Source organism: Ictidomys tridecemlineatus, chromosome 10 (assembly GCF_052094955.1).
Source record: "Ictidomys tridecemlineatus isolate mIctTri1 chromosome 10, mIctTri1.hap1, whole genome shotgun sequence".
Lineage (NCBI taxonomy): Eukaryota > Metazoa > Chordata > Mammalia > Rodentia > Sciuridae > Ictidomys > Ictidomys tridecemlineatus.
In genome coordinates this window covers 143210791-143233975 of record NC_135486.1, presented here as the reverse complement: position 1 = coordinate 143233975, position 23185 = coordinate 143210791, and the positions used below count along the sequence as shown (strand labels likewise).

Sequence of the window (23185 nt, the reverse complement as noted above, 5' to 3'; positions counted from 1 at the left end):
ATATTGTCATATTTTATGCAGTCAAAGACTCCAGCAATTTTAATATGGTCTTTATTTCAGGAAAGTTGAAGTGTGGAACGTTCTAGAACTGATTCAACAGAGCCGTGGTGCCTTCCTCACGCAGTGCTCCAGCAGGCTCAAGGCAGATGGTACTGCTCTCCTTTCATATATGATGAAATTCAGGTTCAGGAAGGTCACGTGACCTTTCCAAGGTCATCGTTGGTGGGTGGCAGTCATAATGGCGGTCCCAGTGAGGGCACCTCGTGTTCACCTCCAGGCTCTACACAGTGGAAACAGTAGGCCCCTGCTGTCTTTATGGCACTGCAGAGTAACAGGGAATTTAGGCAAAAGAAGAGTTAAAAAATGGATCAAATCAGTGACGTTACACTTTATTGGGCTGCTCCGGTGGAAAGGCACGAGGTGCGGAGACGGAGACATCCAGGAAGAGAGGGGTGCTTCTCTGGGGCCAGCGCACAATGCCTCTCTCAGAGGTGACCCTTCAGTTGGAAGCTGACAGCGGCAGAACCAGACAGGAAAAGAGCCAGAGAGACACAGTGCCAGGAGGAGGGGACAGGAGCGCAGAGCCGCAGAGTGGGGAGGACCTGGGAGAGTACTCAGCCCCAGGTCCTTCTCACTCGGAAGGCTGGGTGCTCCCGGAGCACCTCGGCCCAGGCAGAAGGGACAGTGGGGTTCGAAGGCCGAGAGGGACCGGGGGCGAGGCCTGCCCCTTCCTAGCATCCCCAGGTCCAGGAGACCTGGAGGTGCTGCCTGAGCAGCAGGTGCGTGTGGGGGCTGCAGGAGAGGTTCCAGGGCTCCCGGGTGGGATGTGGTGGGGAGGGGCCCTGCCTACAAGAGGTGGGTAAGGAGGCCAGTGGGAGAGCCGCTGGCGTGGACGGGCTCACTGGTGTGAGCGGGCCCCATCAGGCTGCCACCGCCCAGCCCCCTGGTGGAGCACGAGGCGTCTGTGCGTCCCCAGCAGCATAGCGGAAGGGCCATTCCCAGTGGCGCTTGAAGTTATAGCTTTCCCTCCAAATGGTTTTCATCTCAGGATTTTCCTTTCCCTTGTTGAAAACAGAGGAAGCCTGAGCAGACCTCAGAATTAAACGTCGGCAAGTTCAGGGTGTGTGCAGGCTCCGCCCTCTGCTGCCGGACCTCCTCACAAGTTGGGCGCTGCTGTAAGGCAACCTTCTCGTTTTTCTTTTCCTGAGGACTCATGTCACGAAGCTTTGGACCACTGAGAGGCCTGGGCGTAAAAGGGTGACCATTTTCATGTGCTTCTCCTTCATCATCATTTTAATCATTCTGACAACAGTGTGGAGAGCTTATCTGTTTGAATGAGAAGTCTTCACTCCTCATAACAAGTCTATGAACCATATGAGGTTATTCCCATTTTACAGATAAGGACAACAAGGTTCATAGCGGTGACAGAAGATGACCAAGTTGACTCATAGACAGTGGGCCGACACGTGTGCCTCCAAATCCAGAAGATGAATGCTGTGGAAGATTGTAAGACGTGAGCCTGTCCCACCTCTTGACCATCATGGTGCAGGCGGGGGGTCGGGGGGGGGCAGAAAAATGTGGAATGATAACAGCAACTAATGGGGTTCCCCTTTCTGCTGGGACTGGTGCTCACCAAGCGCTTGGGTTATGCTTAGAACACCATGCTGAGTTCTTTCTATTCAACAACCAATTTAATTTCCTCAACAACCCTGAAGTTGATGTTGCTAACCCATCAAATCCCAAGTTTTCAATGCTGCAAACTGAATAGATATTCAGATATTATTTCAAAGTTACCATAAGTGATATATTTGTTGGTGGCTTAAGTTTTTGTAAGTGTTCCCTGTCTGGGATGATGGGACAAAATGGGTTAATGTCTCCATTTAACAGTTGAGAAACTGAGGCTCAAGAGGTGAAATACCAACTCACCCCAGTTCTTCTCCTAAGGAGCAAATTGCAGACGTGGTTTATAACCCCGACAGCTGAACCCAGAGCCTGCACCCTCACCAGCACCCAAGCCCTCGCTGGGGACGGCACACTTTTGATGTCGATCAGGATTTATGTCAGTCACACCAATGCACCGGGCAGAGGGTATTTTTGATTGTGAACCTCATCTTTTTATTATCACTTAAAAATAAACTTTAAGAATACGATGCCATCATTCATGGACAAATAGAATCCAGTAGACTGCAGCAGTCCCTTGATGACTGCCTCTGCCCGCAGTTGCCATCGCACAGCACATCATAGGCGTTTTTGGCGTGAATCAGCTCGTGTGGACCGTGGTGCTGGCCCCTGCCGTTTCTTCCTAAGGAAGGGGAGCTGCTGTTAAGAAGACGATGAGGAGACTCAGCCGAGCCCAGGTCTGATCCTGTCAACCCACTGATTCATGTTTTTCCCGACTCCTTGTTGTGCATTGCTGTCAGCTGCGGCTTCTCCCACTTGCCTTGTTAAGGGTTGTGCACAGTCAATAGGATGCAAATAAATGGAAACATATGCACCTCCCCGCATGGGGGAGATGTCTGTTGGCCGCTCTGCTGCTGAGCTGCCTCTGCAGCGTGAGGCTTCAGCTTCCAGTTGAGCCTCCTCATCTCTGGTGGCTTGGCGACGACGGCTGTCACATCCAGGTGACGAAGCTGAAGTGGCGTGAACCGCAAGTTCCGTTCGCTGGCTTCTCCCTCAGTGCCCAGTCTGGGAGCCCCAGAGCTGCAGTTCCTCTTGCTCTGGGGCATTTTCCCATCCTCAGCAAGCCTCACTTCTGTGCCACAGCAGATCATAGGTGGATGCCCAGGAACTGGTTCCGGAACGTGTGCATTGGGATTTCTCCTTCCTTTTTTTTTTTTTTTTTTCACTGTGGTTTAACGTGGTGAGAAGAACAGGAATAGACTGAGCCGTTCTGAAGCCAGATCTGATACTGAAAGCAGGTGCGGACCTGTCAGCCCCACAGCTGGTTGAGCTAACTCTATTAGACAGCGTTGGACAATTTTGTTGTCTGAAATAGAAACCAGTATGGCGGTGGCCGTCCACTTGCCAAATGGTGCCCCTGCTGGGCTGGTTCAGATCTGCCTTTCTTGTTGGTGCATCTGTTGGGTTTGGCGGCCAGCATGTTGGAAACTGGCAGAACGGCAACATTTTATTGTCTTCTTAGGTGTTTTTGCCCGGGAGAGAAATACTAAGATTTGAAGGATGATTTGGCATTTTGACCCTTAGTTTGACTTAAACTGGAAGAAATCAGTCTCTGATTTTATGCTCAGACCAGGGAGGCATCGTCTTCTTGACCAAGAATGATGTTCTAGTTCTCTCAAAATCATGGATTCTCAGGATCTTCTCTTCTAAACTGTTTTCTCACACTCAATTCCAGTGCCTTCACGTAATGGATTTTTGTTCTTTTCTGTCTGTTTTTTTTTTCTTTTGAAATCAACCCCAAACAAAAAGAGCCTCTGTGGATGAAATACAGTATCTCTCCCAAAGGAAAAAAACCCAAAAAGTAAGAAAACTCGCTCCCAAAGAAAAAATCCTCCTAAACTTCAAGCTCATCCTGATGTTATCTGCCTTGTCCATTTTAAGCAGGCTCAGAGCCTTTGAAGTTTGAGTCAGAGAATGCAAAACGTGACCTCTTAGTTAAAGGAAAAAGCTAGATATATTTAAAAAGAAAAAGGACCTTGTACATCAAATAGCTCTTACTGAAGAATGTTTTGATGAGTGAAATGAAAATGAAGCGTAGACTATAGTTCCTTTCCAAGATAGAAGGTCCAATCTCCAAACATGCAAACACTCTCTCAGTTGAAAGTATTAGCCGTTTAGCAGCAGAATTGTGGAAGTATAAAGTGGAATAACTTATGTTAAACACCCAACACAATGCCGAGCACAGACGGAGCTCCCAGTTTAAGGTTATCTTTAATTGTGCCTATGCAGAGGTAAAGATACTTGTTTTAATTACTTCTTTGAGATAAAACACAGGATTGCACAACTCATTGTAAGAGTGTATAAATTTTTACATAAAATTTTTTGGGATGGAATCTCATGCGGAAACCATTCTGAAAATTCCAGATGCTGCCTGGAGAGAGACAGAGTGGAATGGAGCACCCATGTCTAAAATGCACCTTATGAGGAATGGTTGAGGATCCCACCAAAGAGCCCTAGGGGCAGACTAAGAAATGTCTTCACACTTTAAAGAATTGCTTTTTGGAAATAGCAGAATCCATCTCCTTTTCTTACAGTGGAGAGCCAGAACAAGCAGGTTGACATTCTAAGAAAATAATTCCGACTCCGGGTAAGGAAGCCCTGGATAAACACTCTGAGCCGTCTGTGGAAGGAACCCTTCTAGGAGGAAGGAGATGTCAGAGACTCTGGGAACCTCCCCGCAGACGGGCAGCTGTCTGTCAGGAAGCGCTTCACAGTGTGTGGTGCAGTAAGTGTGGAGGGAGACGCTGCTGTCAGTAGACACACACCTTAAAACCCTTCCATGTGGAGACAGTCTGGGCGCATTTCACTCTCTGCTTGAGAACCCTCCACCCACTTTTGCTGATCAGCCATCCCTATTACCGCCTTTAAACATGGAACTCAGTACATCTGTTCCTTGGCCCAGATCACTCCACGTTTAATTGTGCCCGTGGATACCAGCAGTGACTCCTGTTTGTTCTTCAGTGACTGCTCCAGGCTCTGCAGAAAGAGCTTTGTATGCACTGTCCTTTAAATACTCAGGGCGGCCCTAAAAGATGCATCGTTCTCCTATCCCCATTATGCAGACTCAAAATCATGAAACTCAGAGAGGTTATAGATTAGCTCAAAGATGCAGACTAATAAACAGCAACCTGACATACCAGCCAAGGACTCCAAATCCACAGCTTCTGTTCTCAACCACTCCTTGGTACTGTCCCCATTACTTTGAGAAATATAGTCATCACCATCACCCCATCACCAGCAGCAGCATCTCATCACCCCAACCACTATTACCACCACCACCACCATCTCCACCATCATTACCAACACCACCACAACTACCACCATCACAACCATCGCCATCATCACCATCACCACATCACATTACCACAAACATCACCACTACCACCGTCGGCACCACCAGCACCACCAGCACTGTACCATCACTACACCATCACCACTACCACCATCGTCACCACCAGCACCACCATCACCATCACCACCATCTCCATCACCATCACCACCATCACCATCACCACCATCTCCATCTCCATCACCACCATCACCATCACCATCACCATACCACCATCACCATCACCATCACCATCATCACCACCGTTGTCACCACCAGCACCACCAGCACCACACCATCACCGCACCATCACCACCATCACCACATCACATTACTACAAACATCACCACTACCACCATCGTCACCACCAGCACCACCATCACCATCACCACCATCTCCATCACCATCACCACCATCACCATCATCACCATCACCACCATCACCACCATCACCACAGCCACCATCATCACCACCACCATCTCCATCACCACCATCACCATCACCACCATCTCCATCACCACCATCACCATCACCACCATCACCATCACCATGGATGACAAACATTGTGCGATCACTGTGTGCCAGATGCTGTCCTGGGCACTTTACATATACTAGCTCTCTTAACTGTCACACTAACTCTAGGAGGTGGTCTCTGTTAGTAACCTCATTTTGCAGTGGAGAAACTGAGACAGAGCGTGGCTCTCCAGCATGCTCTTAATCACAGCACCTTGAGGCCTCCCAGCCAGGGAAGCAGACAAGACAGAGGCTCCCGTGTCTTCCAGAAAGGCTGCAGAAGTGATTCATGGGTTCAAGGGTGACTCCGAAAAGCTCCCAGCCCCGTGACAAGTCTCACGGCCCAGCTTTAGACTCTCTATCATCATCTGTTGAATCAGCTCAGTGTCGACTCAGCCAGCTACTCACTTCCTCCACGGCTTTTTAAAATGATTTTTATTGTGAAGCCATGTACACAATATTTTCCATTTTAATCACTTAATGTGATGTCATTCGGTGTCATTAAGGACATTCACAGTGTTGTGCCACCATCACCACCATCTAGTTCCAGAACTTTCCTTACCTGAAATGATACCACTCTTAGTTATGCACCCAAAGAATTTAAAACAGTTATTTGGGTCAAAACTTGTCCATGAATGTTCCTGGAACCATTACGCACAATAAGCAAATGTGTGAAAAACCCAAACATCCACCCAAGATGAATGGGCAGCCATAGTGTGGTGCTGCTCCACGGTGGACTGTCATTTACACATGAAGAGTGGCATACTGACTCCTGGGCCAACACAGCTGAACCCGGAAAATGCTGTGCTCAGGGGGAGAGGCAGGCACAGAATCTCCTGATTCCATTAATACAAAGCGTGTTTATTACTCATTGTCGTATTTGTAAATCCTCTGTGATACTTTTCACATGGCATTTTTATATACAGTACCTTTTAGAGACATAAAATTCTACTCTAGTTTTGTCCTAAGCCATGATATCTATGAAACATGCTAATTTTTTTAGAGAGAAAGAGAGAAAAATTTTTAATATTTATTGATTTGATTTTTAAATTTCTTTTCGCCGGACACGACATCTTTATTTTATTTGTATGTGGTGCTGAGGATCGAACCCAGCGCCCCGCGCATGCCAGGCGAGCGCGTTACCGCTTGAGCCACATCCCCAGCTCCGATACGCTAATTTTTATATGCTACTTCTGTTTTTCCAATGTACATGAAAATGATTTAAGTTAAAAAATAAAGCCCACCCGTGGTGCCATCTCAACGCAGCTGGGTACCCCCAAAGTAGTAGACTGAGGTGTTGGGAAAGCAGCCTCCTGGCTCCTCTTGGCACTCAGTCCTTCTCCAGTGGGACCCCCGCAGCCCTCTCTGCACACTCTGGCTGTCCAATATGGCGGCCACCAGCCATATGTGGCGAATTAATTTGAACTTAATTAAATTTAAATCAGATTAAAATTTTACTTCTGCCCTCACGCCATCCACAGTTCAATTCCAACTGACCACAGGTGGCTGGCGGCTGCTGTCCTGGACACCGTGGAGGTCCTACAGCACCCTCACCGCGGACGTTCTGCTGGGCTAACTGTGTCTGCAGCTGGTTTCCGTCCCTCCTGTTTCGCTCTGCAGTTCTCTCCCCCTCCCCTCCTGTGCTCAGGCCCGGTGTCCTCACTTCCCACCCGTGTCCTGGCTGACCATTCATCCCTGGGCCAGCTCCGAGGCTGACCTACTTTCCCATGTCACCAGGGAGGGCCTGGTGCCAGCCAGCAGCGTGGCGCCTCCCCTCCGCTCCCCTTCCTGTTTCTGCTCGCCGGCTCTGGCCTGCCTCCATGCTGCCCGCGCCCTCTGACGGAGGCCCTCCTCCCTGCTCACGCTCCATCCTGTTCCGCTGTGCAGTGCAGGAGGCGCCGGTCCCTCCCCTCCGCCCTCTTCACCCTCCTTCTCCCCACTTTCCCGGGGCCTCAAGGTCTCTCCCGTCTCTGTCTTCAGTTCCTTGTCTCTTCTCTTTTCCTGCTCCTTGCCTCACAATGAGTTAAAAACTTAACCCTTCCAAGCTATTAGGAAGATAAGTAGGAAGAACAGGAGAAGATCTAAGCTGAATCCGAAATCTGTGGTGGATGAAAAGCTAGATCCTCTTTATTCATTTACTCTGGTCTCCCTCACCTGTGTTCCAGTACCTCCAGGGGAGGCCTGAAACTGGTGCTAGTGCTGAGTCCCGTCTGTACGGTCACATACCCGGCACCTACGATAGAATTTAATTTATAACTTAGGCACAATAAGAGATTAATGGCAATAACTCATGTTAAGATAGGATGATTACAGTGGTATGCTGTGGTAAGTTATGTGAACGTGGTCTCTCTGTTTCAAAATATCTTATTATCCATACTCACTTCTCTTCCCTTTGTGATGATCGGAGCTGATTCAGGGCTAATTGATGAGCTGAGGTGAAGTGCAGGGAGCATGAATGACCCTCAGAGGAGGGTCTTCTGCCTTCAGTGGTTCTAGATAAGGAGTCGTAATGATGTCGGGAGGGTAGTTTATACGGTTTGGATACGTTGGACATGTGCATGGTTCACATCGGATGTGGTCCACAGTGGGATGGCACAGAGTTCATCCCACCATTCAGTGCAGCTTAAAACTTACAGAATCTCTTTGGAATTCCCCACTTAATATTTTCCGACCGGTTGACCGTGGGTAACTGAAATCACAGAAATGTAAGCCATGGATAAGGAGGAAATACCACTGGGGGTTAGAACGCCCCCACGGACCCCACAGTTGTTCTTCTGCTTATGAGGTGGTAAATGTATCACTTCCTTCCCCCAGAAGAGGGGGTGGCCTTAGTAATCAGGGGTGGCAATGTGAATACCGGGCAGTGGCCAGGATTGCAAAGCTCAGGCTGTAGGGGGCCGATTTCCACATCAGAAGTCCGCGGCAGACGTAAAACGTTCCCAGTGCGGGGTTTACACAGGGCTGTGAGTCTCACCGCAGGACTGGGCAGCTCTCTTCGCTCCTGAGGCCAGGGCACATGTAACTCTCCTGATGGCCTTCTCCCTGCTGCTGAGGAGGCCGGCTCTGGCCAGATGAGAACCTGTTCCCGTTCATCCAGCAAATGGACTCCCGACGCTGTGTGTGAGGGGCACGTGGCCCCCCTGGGGTTTCCCTCCATCCAGGCAGAGCTGTGGGCTAGGTGGGAAGGGGGTGCATGGAGGAGGGCGGAGGTGGCGCCCCGTGTGTCCCGTGGGAGGCAGACTCGCTCAGGACTGAGGATCCCAGAGAGAGTGCTTCTCTTAGGGAGAACGGGCTCCCACTGACTGGGGCTGGGTGATTCCATTTGATTTATTTTAATTTTCACTGCAAAAAAACATTGATATTCCAACATAACATACAGGAAACCTGAGTGTCGGAGGCACTGTCCCTGGAGGGGTGGACTCAAAGGAATGGGAGGAGCCAAGAGTACCTGACCGTGGGGCAGAAATGGAGGAAGGCAGCCTTGCCAAAATGCCAAAGCGTTGGGCTTAAGATGAGCGCGAGGGGGGCCTGCCCGAGGTGGGGACGGGAACAGCCTCTGGAGCTGCAGCGGGAGGAGGGAAGGAAACCAAGGAACCAGAGGCGCACCCTGCCTTCCCTGGAGAAGGTCGACGTGTGGGGCCAAGTGCAGCTGCGGCAGCTTTGCTCAAAGCCTGGAGATCCAAGGGATCTTGGTTCAAGTCGTCACTCTGCCACTTAAACCAGCGAGGATTCATTTTGCTTTAAAATGGCAGAAAGTCTGAAGTATGTACAGGGCTTAAATAAGATGGGCATTGGATTCTCTCCAGCTGGGGTCCAGGGCAGGTGCAGGGTCTTCTGTGAGGACCACCTCAGCCAGTGGCTTCCGCTTTCCTGGTCCAAAACAGCTGCTCGTGCTCTAGCCATCACATCTGCATTGCAACCGGAAGGAGGAAGGAACAGAGGTGGGCTTGCCCCGCTTTGTAAGTGGCTTTCTGTAAGTTACACATCTCATGTCTTCTGTCTTCCTACTCATGAGAAATTAGGGACAAGGTCGTGCCCCGCCCACTCCCAGGGAGGCTGGCAACTGTGGGCTTGATCACTGAATGTTCTGTGCCCCAATAGGAAGGGGGCTTTCTGTCACCAAGGCAGAGGAGGAGAGAGGAGATGCTGGGCATCCGGAAGTCTGTGGGCCTCTGTGGGGCCTTTAACACATGAGGAGACCTTAGGCGCCTCTGTCCTCTCTGTAAAATGAGGAGATCCACACTTAATTCTTCAAATGAGAATTCGGGGAACATGGAAAGAATCGCGTGGCAGAGGCCAAAGAGCTGTAAGTCCGTGTCTTTGGGTAGTGGCTCTCACTTTCCACCCCCAGGGACATGGCAAGACCCTGGGGCACCTGACCTAGGGACCAGGTTCTAATTCCAATGACTTCGTCACTTCCTGTCGCCTTTGTTTAGTTGATGAAGAGAAGTGGATTTTTCCAGATAGCACCGCATCAGGAGGCACCGTGCAGCGAAGCTTCGGAAGAGGTGGGTCCTGGAGGCCCATTCGCCTGCCACCCGTCCTGCCTCTCTGCCTTTGCGTGAGCTCTTTCCGTTGCTGGTGATCCACGGGGCACAGGTAGTCACCCGCTTACCAGAGGGAGCAGCCACAACACGGAGAACGGAGACGTTTGTCCCACGAAGTGCATTGGTCACTTGCCCTGGGCCAGACACTGGTGTGCGTTCCGTGCTGGACGTAGAGCTGCCGACCACAGGGACGAAGATTCCACTTGGGGCTCCTGCGTCCCAGGGTGGGGAGATCCAGGAAGTTCTTGGATAAGAGCAAACTTGAATTCAGTGTCCCTCGATCCCTGTCATCCCGTTGGGTTCACTTTTTTGTGGGGGAAAAAGGCAAGAGCCCTGCGCACCTCGCCCTTTGGGACCCTGAGGTTTGGCCACAGGCACAGATGGCCTGGTGAGCCGCCAGCCTTGGCCCTCTTGTCACATTTCCTGCTCTCCTGCATTAGAAGCTCGTGGGTGAGCCGGTTCCAGGACTCAGGCACCGTCCCCAGAGGCCACGGTGATGCGTTTGGCACTATTTAATAATGTCACCAGCACAACCTGGAGTCTCCAGATTCCTCCCAGAACCCCTGCATAGGGAGACGAGCAGCGGAGCCTTCCTGTTCCGCCCAGAGTCAGGAAGACGCTCAACCAAACCAGGGTCTCCCCCAGTCTCCTCTTTGCCGCTGGCTCACTGGAAGGGAGCGTGGCGAGGACCCCTTGCGGCCTGTTGGTGATCCATCTGTGCATCCATCAGCAAACGCGCTCCCTGGCTGCCCTCGCGTTGCAGTGGTCTCCACCTTCCTGGAGTTCCCGTCTCGGCTCCTTCTTCAATACCCAGGCTTCCCCGGCCACGGCAAAAGCGTGGCTATTTATTAAATCGGCCAAACAGAACTTGTGTTTGAGGAGGAAACAGTATCTGCCTCTCTCTCTCTTTAACGTATTTTCCTTGGTGCCATGGCTTCGGAGCCTGTTGGGGTGGCGCTGAGGGAGGCTGGGCGGTGGGTGTCCCCTGTGGTTGGGTCTCTGTGCTGACATCTGTGTCTGGGCCGTGCTGTTGGGGCCCTGCTCGTGGCTCAGGGGAGACGGAGCCCTGGGCGAGGAGGAGAGCAGCCCAGCGAGTGGCGTCCAGGAGAGCTGGTTCAAGGCGCTGGGACGCGGGGGAGGGACACTGAAGACTGGTGAAAGTAGAGTGAAGTCACTGGGAAGAGGAAGAAGGGGCCTTCCCGGGGGGACAGTGTGCTGGGATGTCCCAGGGCCCAGGAGGGAGGAGGGAGGCACGTGAGCCCCAGGAAGGGGCTGGAGACCCCTGTGAACTGAGCAGAGGGTGAAGGAAGTCGTGACTGGGTTTAAAAAGTGTGGGAATAAATGCCAAGTGAACAAATGGTGGCACTCAAACCGCTGGAGGGAGGAGCGTGTCAGGGACAGCGCGATTCAGGAAATGGCCCTGGAACGCGGGGAATGGCCAGGCAGATGGAAAATCAGCTGAAGCCTGAGACACACTGAGTGACGTGGCATTTACCAAACAGTGAGAGGGTCAAAGTCCAGAAGGACGCGTGGATGATAAAGAGGTCCAGGGGACGTTCCAGATGATCAGATTCGGGAAGTCGAGGGGGACTGGCCACTGCAGGGCAGAGCCATGAGACAGAGATCTGGGGGAGGGGCTGTGCCGAGCTCAGGGCTCCCGCAGCCCCAGTGGCTGGCGGAAGGACGGGGGACCTGGAAAGGGCGTGCGGAGTAGCGGGGAGAGGCAGTTGCCTGGGAGGCCGTGTGGGAGACACCACAGGCTGGGGACAGTGACGGGGCCCAGGAACGCATGCAGGCAGTCACCGTGTTCACAGACGACACCGCGTGCCAGGCGTCGACGTAGGCCCTGTGCACCGTGAGTTAGGTCAGGTCACAGGGAAACGTCGAGCCTGTCCACAGGGTTTAACCTGGGGACGCCCAGGTGGCGTGGTGCCCAGGTGACGGGCTGGAGGGTGGTCCGGGCCGTTCTCTTCCTCTGCTTCCCGACAGCTCAGAAGCACAGGAAACACGCTGCAGGCTTTGCCCTCCACACGCGGTTACTCGGCACCAGCTGGGCCCGGCTCCGCTCGCTGGACAGCACCTGCTCAGCAAGGCGCGTGGGGCCTCTGATGTCACGGGCCTGCAGTCTACTAGTTACAGACCAAAGGACAACTCAAGAACAGCGTGAAGATGCAGCAGGAGCCACACGCCACTCAAAAGTTCTGCAGCACGTGAAAACGTCAAAGAGGAGCAGATGAGGTTGATTTTAATGTCTTTTAGGTAATCAACATGTCTGAACTATTTCAATAGGCGATCCATAAACACCTGATCATGGGGTCTTCTGCGTATCTTTTTTAATAGAAATTCTTCAAAACCCAGTGCATACTTTATGCTTACTCTGTTTCTCGACTCAGACTAACCCCATGTCAGGCACTCAGTAGCCCCACGTGATCGGTGCTACGTATTAGTGCAGGTTGAGAGGGAACTTAGTGGTGACGGTCCAGTTCCTTTTCAGGCACTATACAGAGAATGTGGCCTGCCTGTCTTCCATTGTTGTTTCTGATCACTATCAACCAAGAGGCACAAAATATGGTGCATGAAATGCAGTAGAGAAGCGTTTATTTCCCCTAGACATCAGCCCCACCACCAAGACTGCAGATGGAGAAAGAACCTTGCATGTGTGCACATCACGTGCATTCACGTGTTTTCTGGATTAGTGTTGTGTGTGGCACTTCACCATCAATGGATCTCAAGGGCCAGGAGCGAATCTTTGCAAAAAGCATCAGTCACCATCTATATTCTGCCAGTAGGGTTTCATGTATTTGTTGGAAATATTGAAGATGTAATCTGAAGCTAGAATTTCTGGTATTTCATCTGATTGCCAAAGCTAATGGTCAGTTTTTGAGACATAAGCAAAAGAGAGATGAGATTTTATTATTTAACCCCACTGCCCAGCAGGTGTTAGTGGGGACCCAGCAACGTGGTATAGAATGCTATTTCTCTAGGTAAAAAATTTTGTTCTGGAGCAAGTTTAAGTGGGAAGAAAGGCCAAGGAAATATGGATTGTCCCTCCTAGAAATTGGAAGGGGGAATTGAAGGTAATAGGTACTTGCTTCCTGCCAACTTCGTAATGAAATTACTGTTCAGCAGAAATTTCTGTTAGAGTTTTTCTTTTTTCCTCCCAAGGGACTGGAGACTCCAAATAGATGAAAAGAGACAATATTAATGTTGAGTATATAGAGCCATTGGTCCAGAATATTGAATATTCGAGGAACTCCAAACAATCTGTAGCATAAGGGTCTCTATATAATTGTTTTAATGTGATCTGAAGAAGGCAGATTGAATCCAAATGATCACCCTGATAATTCCACCTGCTTTCACTGGGAAATGGAAGAAAAGCAATGAGTAGAGAAATAGAGATGGAGATTTAAGTCATTTAAACAGGTAAATCCAAAGAAAGACACTCACTGGTACATGCTGGCTTGTTGAGTTCAACAGTGACGGACCGACATTCAGTCCGTGCACACAACCTGCAAGTGGCTGTCCCCAGGGCCATCTGTCTATCAAAACTCAAAACATTTGCTCTCTGGTCTGCCTATATTGGTCAGTTTTCATCATTATCACAAATAACCTGAGATAATCAACTTATCAAGAGCGAAGGTTTATTTCAGCTCACAGTTTTGAAGGTTCCAGTCCCTGATGGGCAAGACCATGGCTTTCAGACGTGTGGTAGGAGCGCATGGGAGAAAAATGGCACTTGCTTTGTAGCCACAAAGTAAAAAGGAGAGAGGAAAGGACAGGGGTTCCCCCTACCCTCTTCCGAGGAGGCCCACAGTGCTCTAATGACCTCCCACTCACCACTGGGTCTTGAAGGTTCCGCCATCTTCCAGTAGCTCCACGCTCTAGACCAAGCCTTTGGGGAAGATTCAAGATGCAAACTACGGCGTCTACCTTTTCCAAACAGATAACAACCTGGATGTCTCTAAGCTTCTTGATCCTTTACTAAACCTTGTCAGTTTTACCACATCCGGGGCTTTAGGAAGATCCACCCTGAGTCCATGCACCCTGAAGTGTTGGACAGCGGACACCTGGCGAGAGAGCCCGCTGGATTCAGTAAGAGGCACCTCCACACATCGACCGGCCTGACCGCGGATCAGGGGCAGAGCCGTGGAGGGTGACCGGGCGTGGTGTGACCCCGGGTCGCTCGCCTGTCTGGGCTGCTCCCGGACCCTCTTTCCTGTCGGGGTCACTGCGAGTGTCCTCCGTTGGTCGCTGTCTCCTCCAGACTTGCTCCTGAGCCTCCCCCGGCTGACCTCAGCAGGGAGCGGCCCCCGGAGCTCTACTGACGGCTTTCTGGTCTGATTCCTGCTTCTGTCTCCCGCGTCAGCTCCCAGGTTTCTGCCCCGCATTCTCCGCCTCCCGAGGGCTCTGACCGGGCTGGACTCGTGCCCCAGGAGGTCCCGGGTTCCCCCTTTGGCTCTTGTCTTTCCCTCCACCTGTCCATCCTCTCCTCGCTCTCACTCACCTCGTTCTGATCCACCTGCTTCCCAGTCCCGGCCCTGGAACCCCAGGAGCCTGGGCCACCTTTCCCTGTGCCTCCCCACCTGGTGAACGCCCGTTTTCACACCTGCTCTCCGTGTGTGTGCCCAGTCATCTACGTCTCCTCCCTACCCCGGAACACATGGCCACTGTGTGTCATTCTCTTAGCGAAGGTTTGGCGCAGGGTGTGGCATATGGTGGGCACTCCCCCACGTCCCGTGGACGGGGGGATGGAGGAGCGTGTTGATGAGTGCACTGGTGGACAGGAGGACGGGTGGACTGTCGACAACGGACACACGCACGGATGAGGGGATGGGACTTCCAGTGTCGACCTGTCAGGATCCTCAGCCACCGGCATTAACTGGGCCACTGTTCTATGCCACACAATGTGACAAGGCCAAAAATAACCAAGAGGAATGGAGCTAACGTGTCAACCTGAAGAGGAAAAACAGTCTGATCCAGGCCTCAGTTAGCTACTGAGAAAGCGGCAGGCACTGAGGAATTCGGCCAAAGTTCAGTTTTTCTCTGCGCCCCAGTCCAGGAACACAGTGGCGGAACCCAAATCCTCCCTAAGTGACGTGAGCCCGGCTCCGAGAGTCGAGGGTCAGATGATGGGGGAGCTACGGGGGGGGGGGGTAAGAAAGGAACATGGTCTCACAGAAATAGAAGGGAGGCTACGGGCGGAGGAGGGGGATTGAGAGGGAGGGAGAAGGGAGGCCGGGGGGAAGTTCTGGGGAACCCAATATACCAGATCACGCCGCGTCCGTGTGAATATACCAGGACGAATCCTGCACAGGTTAAAGTAATGGGGATAACTGAAGGGGGACCAACAGAGAGCAGATCAGGGAGGGGAAGGCAGGTCCTGGGGAACGAGGTGGGCCCCCTGGGTTTCCCTCGTGTGCAGACAGGGCGCGGTGATCCCCCCTGAGGTCTGATTATCACGCACCAGTTAAACAGAAGGGCCTGTGCGGCTCCTGAGGTGCCCCTTCCGCACCACGTCCTTGAGCACATCCCAGGCCAGCGGCCGGCCGGGAAGCATCAGGGAAGCAGACACAGAACCTTTTCCCTCGCGTTGACGACGGCTGTGTTGGGCCACTCACTGAAGCGCTGGCCGTCTCTCCCGGTGCCGGGCGGCTGCGCACTTCTGCTCCTCCTGGTGCTGACCCTGGTGCACCACTCCTCCAGGCCTTCTTTCAGGCCCCGTGGCCTTCCAACAAAACCCGGATGAGACCCGCTGTCCCCGACTCGTCCCCGTGCACACAGTGTGACAGTCGTCCTCCTGGCAGGTGTCACTGCCGTGGAGGGTTCTGGGCCTAGCTGGCTCTGCTCATCGGAGGCTCTCTCTTTCCCCCACCTTTCCTCCTTGAGGTCCCCAGGTTGAGACAGGCTCCTGCTCCCTCACCACGGCACCAGTGGCGTGTTAGCGCTGGCCACCGTTCGTGCATCCCCGTCCTTGAGTGTCCGCGTGTGCGGTCAGAGGGCAGAGCTCCGTGTTGTCTGTATCCACAGACTCGCTCAGACAGACAGCAAACAGTTGTTAGTCAAGGAAGGATCAGAGGAAGCTCGGCGCGTGAGCAGAACTGGGCTGCTGTGCTCCGTCCAGGAGAGCAGCGCTTCCTTCTCCGTGAGTTAAAGGACTTGGTTGTGCACAACTGGGAGAGTAGAAGACCCGCAAAGGGAAGTGGGAAAGGAAGTGGGAAATACCCTCCGTGCGTGGACGAGCGCCGTCTCCATCCCGTGTTCAGTGAGCGTTTCCCCATGTCCTTGGCTGGTCGCTGACACGTGGCTCTTAATGACCCAGAGGGTCCCCTGAGTGGACACACCGTGCATCCGTCTCCCCGTCCACTCACCTTGTCCTTGGAGGCCTGATCCCCCGAGCGATGCGGCCAGGCTCTGTGCGCGGGGCAGACCGCAGGGGAACGAGGGCCCGGGCCAGTCTCTCTCCGCGCTCGCTGTGCTCCTTGGTCTGTTTACTTCTTTAGCTGCTTTTGGTGCGAAGAGGATGTGAAGCAGGAGAAAGCCGTGGCCCTGAGACCGGGCTTCCCCCGGGGCAGTGATGCGTGCTCCACTGGTGCTCACTGGGGTCTGCCCCGTGGCCACCGCGTGTTTTCCTGGATGTTTGAACCTCACATTTCCACAGGCTGCAGGGAGGAAGCGTGGACCTCGGCTTCCCCAGGTTCTGGGAGACCAGCCCTAACTTGGTGGCCCATCAGAGGCAGCCTGACCTGAGGAGCGGGAGGGGACAAGTGTCAGAGGGCACCCGGACGTCACTGTGCTGAGCAACTTGCTGCATGGACGTGACGTGGGGAGGGCTAGGAGCCATCGATCCCCTGCCCCGCCCCCCGCCTCGCTCAGTGCGGAACCCTGGCGGCTGACCCCCTGCTTGGTCCTGGTGCCCACTGCTCCCGTTCTTCCTCTTCCTCCTCTCTCCTCTTCTTTGGCCACCACCAGTGACAGGGCCACCACTGGCTTTCACCTCGATGACAAGAGCGACCTCTCCCCCCTCCAGCCCTCCTCCAGCCTGTCCTCCACGGCCTTCCTGATCTCAGAACAGATCATGAGGTCAACCCCTCAGTTAGAACCGGGCGATGGCTTCCCTTTGTTTAAGACAAAGACAAAACGCCAAGTGGCCCATGCGGCTCACCCTGCCAGCCCCCACCCGTCTTCCCACCTCACTTAATGCTGCATTTCCCTGGCTCTCTCTGCTTCCGTCTGGGGGCTCTCCGGGTCCTCACCACAGGCCCTTGGCACGTGCTGTCCCTTTGCCTGCCTGGGTCCTTCTCTACCTGGCCAGCCTACTGACCATCCCACTCCCCTGACATGGCCATCTTTCTGTGGTAGCACTTGTCATAAGTCTGTGATTCATGAAGTGACACCTCTCCTTCCCTGAGACTAGAGAGGTCATGAAGTTGGGGATCACGTTTGTTTCCTTAGTTATCCCCATCACCGTGGCGTGGGGCAGGTGCTCAGTGAGAACGTGCTGAGTGAATGACCAATGGTGAGGTCTCACGGCTCTGAGGTTGGCCACCTGTGGTTCAGGAGTGACAGGTTCCTTCAGGAGCTTCCTAAAGCGTGACAGATACGTACACAGATCCTCCCCAGGTCACTGGACCCAGATCTGTGGATCTGCCGGTCAAGAGCATTCCGCTCCGTGAGCTAAACGGTCAATCGTCAATGCCTACACAGGGTGGGGGTTCTGGTGACCACAGTGCCTGGTCGGTGGGCAGTGCCTCTGGGTCCCCTCCTTCCACGGACGGAGCCCTCAGGGGATGCATGGTGGCCGGGTGCTGTGCTGCGCGTGCTGTCCACTCATCTGTTTGACACCTGTTTCATCTTTTTCTAAATTTTGTCTTTCTCTCTTCCTCCATCTAGATTCATGGTCAATGTGACGTGGGACGGCAAAGACTTGTCCTTCACGGAGCAGGGCTATCAGGTGCACCCCAGGCTGGTGGTGATCGTGCTGAACAAAGACCGAGAGTGGGAGAAGGTGAGCGAGTCCGCGGGCTGGACGCGGGGAGCAGAAGGTGCGGGTGCCTGTGCCGCGTGGCGTCTCCTGGGGCTGCTCCAGCCTCCACCCCAAAGCCAGGGTGGACGATGGAGGGTGCCGTCGGAATGCTTTCCTGGTGTGCAGTGCTCTGTGGGCTCGGACCTCAGCTCCCCTAGAGGCAGTCCTGGGAGGATCTGGGATGATTCAGACAGTCGGCTTTGGTCTGCGCCGTGCAGCAGCAGGGTTGAGCGCACAGCAGTGATCGCACCAGTCTGCCTGCATCTTCTAAATGGGCTCCATTTACCGTATGGCTGAACACCCTGCATTTCCATTTACTTGGTCTTTTGCTTTAAGTAAACTAATTTTCCAAAACTTGAATCTATCACTTTGGTAAATCACAGGCAGAGAAGGACTCTAGGATTCTCGTAAAGCACATTTTCAAGTACGTACGTATTCACTTTGAAAACCGTGAAAAACATCAGTGTGCAAAGAAAAACAAATGGTGCCGTACCTTACACAGGCCATGTCCTGAGCCATGGAGCAGAGACGTCCCGGGGCTACAGATGACCTTGTGTGAGCCCCGGCAGTCAGCTCCAATGAGTCCCCACAGTTCCCCGTTGAGAATGGAGTGAGAGGGACCAGGAAGGAAGCCTGGGGGTGGTCTGCCCCTTCCTGACCAGCAGTTCCTGACCCCTGAGCCCTGCGCCCCTTCCCAGTCGCTGGAGGCTCGAGAGACCAGGGGGACGGGGCAGTGCTGGGGACTGATGGGGAGTGGGGGGGGTGCAGACAGGAGCACGGCCCGAGACAGAACAGACCCTCGAGTCTCGGGAAGGAAAGGAGCTGGGGGGAGTCCCCAGCTGTGTCCCCAGCTACGAAACACGCGGGCTCCCGAGAACATGGGGAGGCTCAGCCAAGTGGGCTCCGCCTCGGAGCGTGGGACAGACCTGAGTGTGGTCAGAGGCACGGAAAGATGCGGGTGCACCCCCCAGAACAGGAATCAGTGACAAAGAGAGAGGCTTCCCCAAGTGAGGACTCACTCTCCGTTTCTAAAGAATGTGTAGGTCAGAAAGAAATGAGAAAGGCATTGGGAGGTATTCTGAATAGAATGATCACAAAACCCCACTCCTCAGACCTGAAGAGTGCAGCTGAAGAGCAGCTGAGGGAAACCCTTGGCTTTCAACGTGTCGGTAAGAAAGGGGGACGGAAAGTCGTCGACTGAAGCTTCTGTGCTAAAGAGCTGGAAAAAGAGGAGCAAAGTAGGCCCAGAAGAAGGAGAAGGGGAATAATAAGTGGAAACCAACAGAGTAGAACACCATCCTGAAGGCAGTCAGCAAAAGGCCAGGTCTTGAAAAATGATTACCTTATGATTCCTAGCACTAGGGCTGCACAAGAGAGAGGAGTGCAGGGGACTAGCTTAAGACCCAAGAGCGAGCCTGAGCAGCTTAGCAGGACTCTGTCACAAGGGCTGCCGTGTGGCTCAGCGGTTCAGCGCCAATGCGCTCAGTGCCTGGTTCAGAAAAAGCAAACCAGCCCCAAACCACACTCACACTCACACATACACACACACACACACACACACATACATGCACACATATACACACTCACGCACACTCACCCACACACGCACATACATGCACGCACGCACACACACTCACACACTCACACCCACACACGCACATACATGCACACATATACACACTCACGCACACACACACACACACGCATACATGCACACATATACACACGCACGCACACACACACACACTCACACCCACCCACACACGCACATACATGCACACATATACACACTCACGCACGCACACACACTCACACACTCACATATATGCACACATATACACATTCACGCACGCACACACACTCACACTCACCCACACACGCACATACATGCACACATATACACACTCACGCACGCACACACACTCACACACTCACCCACACACGCACATACATGCACACATATACACACTCACGCATGCACACACACTCACACACTCACACCCACCCACACACGCACATACATGCACACATATACACATTCACGCACGCACACACACACACTCACACTTACCCACACACGCACATATATGCACACATATACACATTCACGCACACACACACTCACGCACTCACACTCACCCACCCACACACATACATGCACACATATACACACTCACGCACACACACACTCGCACACTCACACACACACGCACATACATGCACACACATACACACACATACACACACACGCACATATGTGCACACATATACACACTCACGCACACACACACTCGCACACTCACACACACACATGCACACATATACACATTCACGCTCGCACACACACTCACACACTCACACTCACCCACACACGCACATACATGCACACATATACACACTCATGCACACACACACTCACACACTCACACACACACACACGCACATACATGCACACACATATACACACACGCACATATATGCACACATATACACACTCACGCACACACACACACTCACACACGAGGATATCACCACAGAAAATCACAAATGTTATAAAAACGTTATGCCAGCAAATTTGACAATGTCAATAAGTCGGGCAAATACCTTGAAGAAACATGATTTTTATAAACTGAAATGATAAGAAACCATCTGAATGGCTCTGTGTTTGCTAAAGAAATTGAATCTATATCTAAAAACTTTACCATTTGGATATGATAAAAGAAAAACTTGTGGCCCAGTGGGCTTAACTTGACTTTGATCAAACACTTAAAAAAAGAAATAACACCAAAGTACACAAAGCTTTTCAACATGTTACTGATCACAATTCAGCCATATATTTTAAAAAGGATAATTCATCATGGATAAGTGAGGTTATTTTAGGAATGCAGTATTGCTGTCGCATTAAATAATCAATGTGATTTACCATATTAACTGAATACAGGAGAAAATTATATGGTTATCTCAATAGATGCAGAAAACACACTTGACAAAATTATGTGGTCTTCTCATTAGATACGGAAAATGCATTTGACAAGATCCAATAGGTGTTCATGATAAATAAGATTCCTTGATTTAATAATAGGTATCTGTGAAAATGCTATAGAGAATATCTTATTTAATGGTGATGCAATAATGAAAATTGATTCACAAATGTACATTCAGATGATCTTTGATGAATGGTTATGAGAAAAAAGGAAAAGAAAGGCTTTTTAATAAGTGGTATTGGGTCAATTGAATATCCACATGGAAAGAGAAAATTAACCTCAGCTCACCACTCACACTATAAAAATATACAAAAATTTACTTGAAATGAATTGCAGACTTGAATGTGAAAACTAAAATACAAATTTTCTAGAAGATGGGAAGATTTTTTTTTTGTGATCTGAGAGGATCACACATTTCTTAAACAGAATGCAAAAAAACGTTAGACATGTAATAAAAATCATAAACTATACTCTGTCAAAATTAAAAAACTCTGTCCATGTAAAGACAGTTTTAGAAAATGAGAAAGGCAAGTTACAAATTAGAAGAAAATATTGGCAATACATATAAGTTGCAAAAGACTTATAACCTGAATATGTAAAGAACTCCAACAAATCAATAATCAAAAGAGAAAGAGATTGACTTAGTGTCCTCCCCAAAGACACTGCTCAAATGGCTAATAAATTCGTGAAGACGTGATGAACCTCTTGGTCATTGAGGACATGCAAATGAAAACCTCAGTGGGACGTGACTTCATATCCACCGAGTGGATCTAAATCAAAAAGATGCACAGTATCAAGTTTAAGGGAGGGTGTGAAGCCACTGAATCTCAGGCCTCGCTGGTGGGAATATAGAGTCACAACCACTGGCAACGGGCTGTGTTTTTGTGAAGTGAAACATTCGTACACCTGTGATCCAGTGATTCCATTCCTGGTTATTAATACCAAAGAAATGGAGCATATGTCCCAGTGTTCCGTTTGTCCAAGAATGCTCAGTGCAACTTATTCTGAACCGGAAAACACCAGAAGCGACTCAAGCGTCCGTTTGTAAGGAAATGGATAAATGAATAACAAATGGCATTTTAATAAAACGGACTGCGACTCATTCACAAAAAGGGATGAGTCACTAGTAGGATGGTGCTGGGGGTGAACCTCAGAACCCTTACATTGAACAGAGACAGACAGAGCCAGAGGTCATGTGTAGGATTCCAGCTACATAAAGTTCACGTCGGGGCAAGTCTCGCCTCTGGGGTCAGATGTGGGAAGATCTTCCACGGGGAGAGCCATGGTCAAGACGGGGACCCAGAATTTTCCAGAGTGGTGCCCACACTTCCCATCTTGCACACGGGTCAACGTGCTCACAGCGATGGCACAGGCACATTAGTTGCATGTAGTTATTTTTTTTTTTTAAATTTTGAATGCTACCAGTTGGGATCCTCAGCACAACTAGCTACCAGCTCCCCCGAGGGCGCACATTTAATCCCGCACATGAACTCAGTCGTAATTCCAGTAGGCATGGGTCTCCCTGGGAGGATCGCCCAGACCCTGACTGAAACGCAGCTCACTGTCCACTCGACAGCTGTTCACCGGGGCCGCTGTGGGCAGGCTCTGTTCTTGGGCTCTGCTTGGTGGTCAGTAGGAGGAGGTGGAATACGGACGGTCAGGCTTCCCCAGCAGCTTCTCCCCAAGACTCCTGAGACCTGTGTGTGGGGGCGAGGCTCCCTGGGGTGTGTCCCACACGCACCCCTCCTGCCCCTGGGCCTCCTCCTCCTCCACCGCTGACCCCCTGGATCCTTGTCATCCTGTCCAGGACATTCTGGAGGCTAGACTGTCGGAGGCTGGTCTTCGCCTCCAGGAGCCTGGGTTTGGGGCTGACGTGGAGGCTGTTCCTCTTCCCTTCCTTGGGACCCCCGCCCGCCCACCGTGTGCACGGGCTCCTTGACCCTCGGGAACCGGAGCCCGCTGTCTCCTGGGTCTCGGGTGCTGTCCCCTGTCCCCGTCTTTCCTCGTTGGGTTCTCGTCCCCTCGCTGGCTTTTCCTTAGGTTATAGAAGACGATCAGGCTCTCCTGCTCTGTGTGGAGGAGTCGGGGTGTCTTCACCCTGGTGGGGTCT

General features: G+C 51.8%; 1 protein-coding gene and 1 long non-coding RNA gene across 2 annotated transcripts in view; one reads left to right on the top strand and one right to left on the bottom strand.

Annotated features, from left to right (window-relative positions):
• Positions 1 to 23185, top strand: part of Grin2a (glutamate ionotropic receptor NMDA type subunit 2A) — a 330729-nt gene that overhangs the window by 203250 nt on the left and 104294 nt on the right. Inside the window, exon 4 of the mRNA XM_078024622.1 lies at positions 17959 to 18073. Coding sequence (XP_077880748.1) covers positions 17959 to 18073 — 115 coding nt within the window. The remainder of the gene's footprint in view (positions 1 to 17958; positions 18074 to 23185) is intronic.
• On the bottom strand, positions 35 to 7345 carry LOC144367589 (uncharacterized). The gene is made up of 2 exons (XR_013427148.1): positions 6766 to 7345; positions 35 to 321 (listed from the first exon to the last, which is right to left on the bottom strand). It is a non-coding gene; the product is annotated as an uncharacterized LOC144367589 (long non-coding RNA).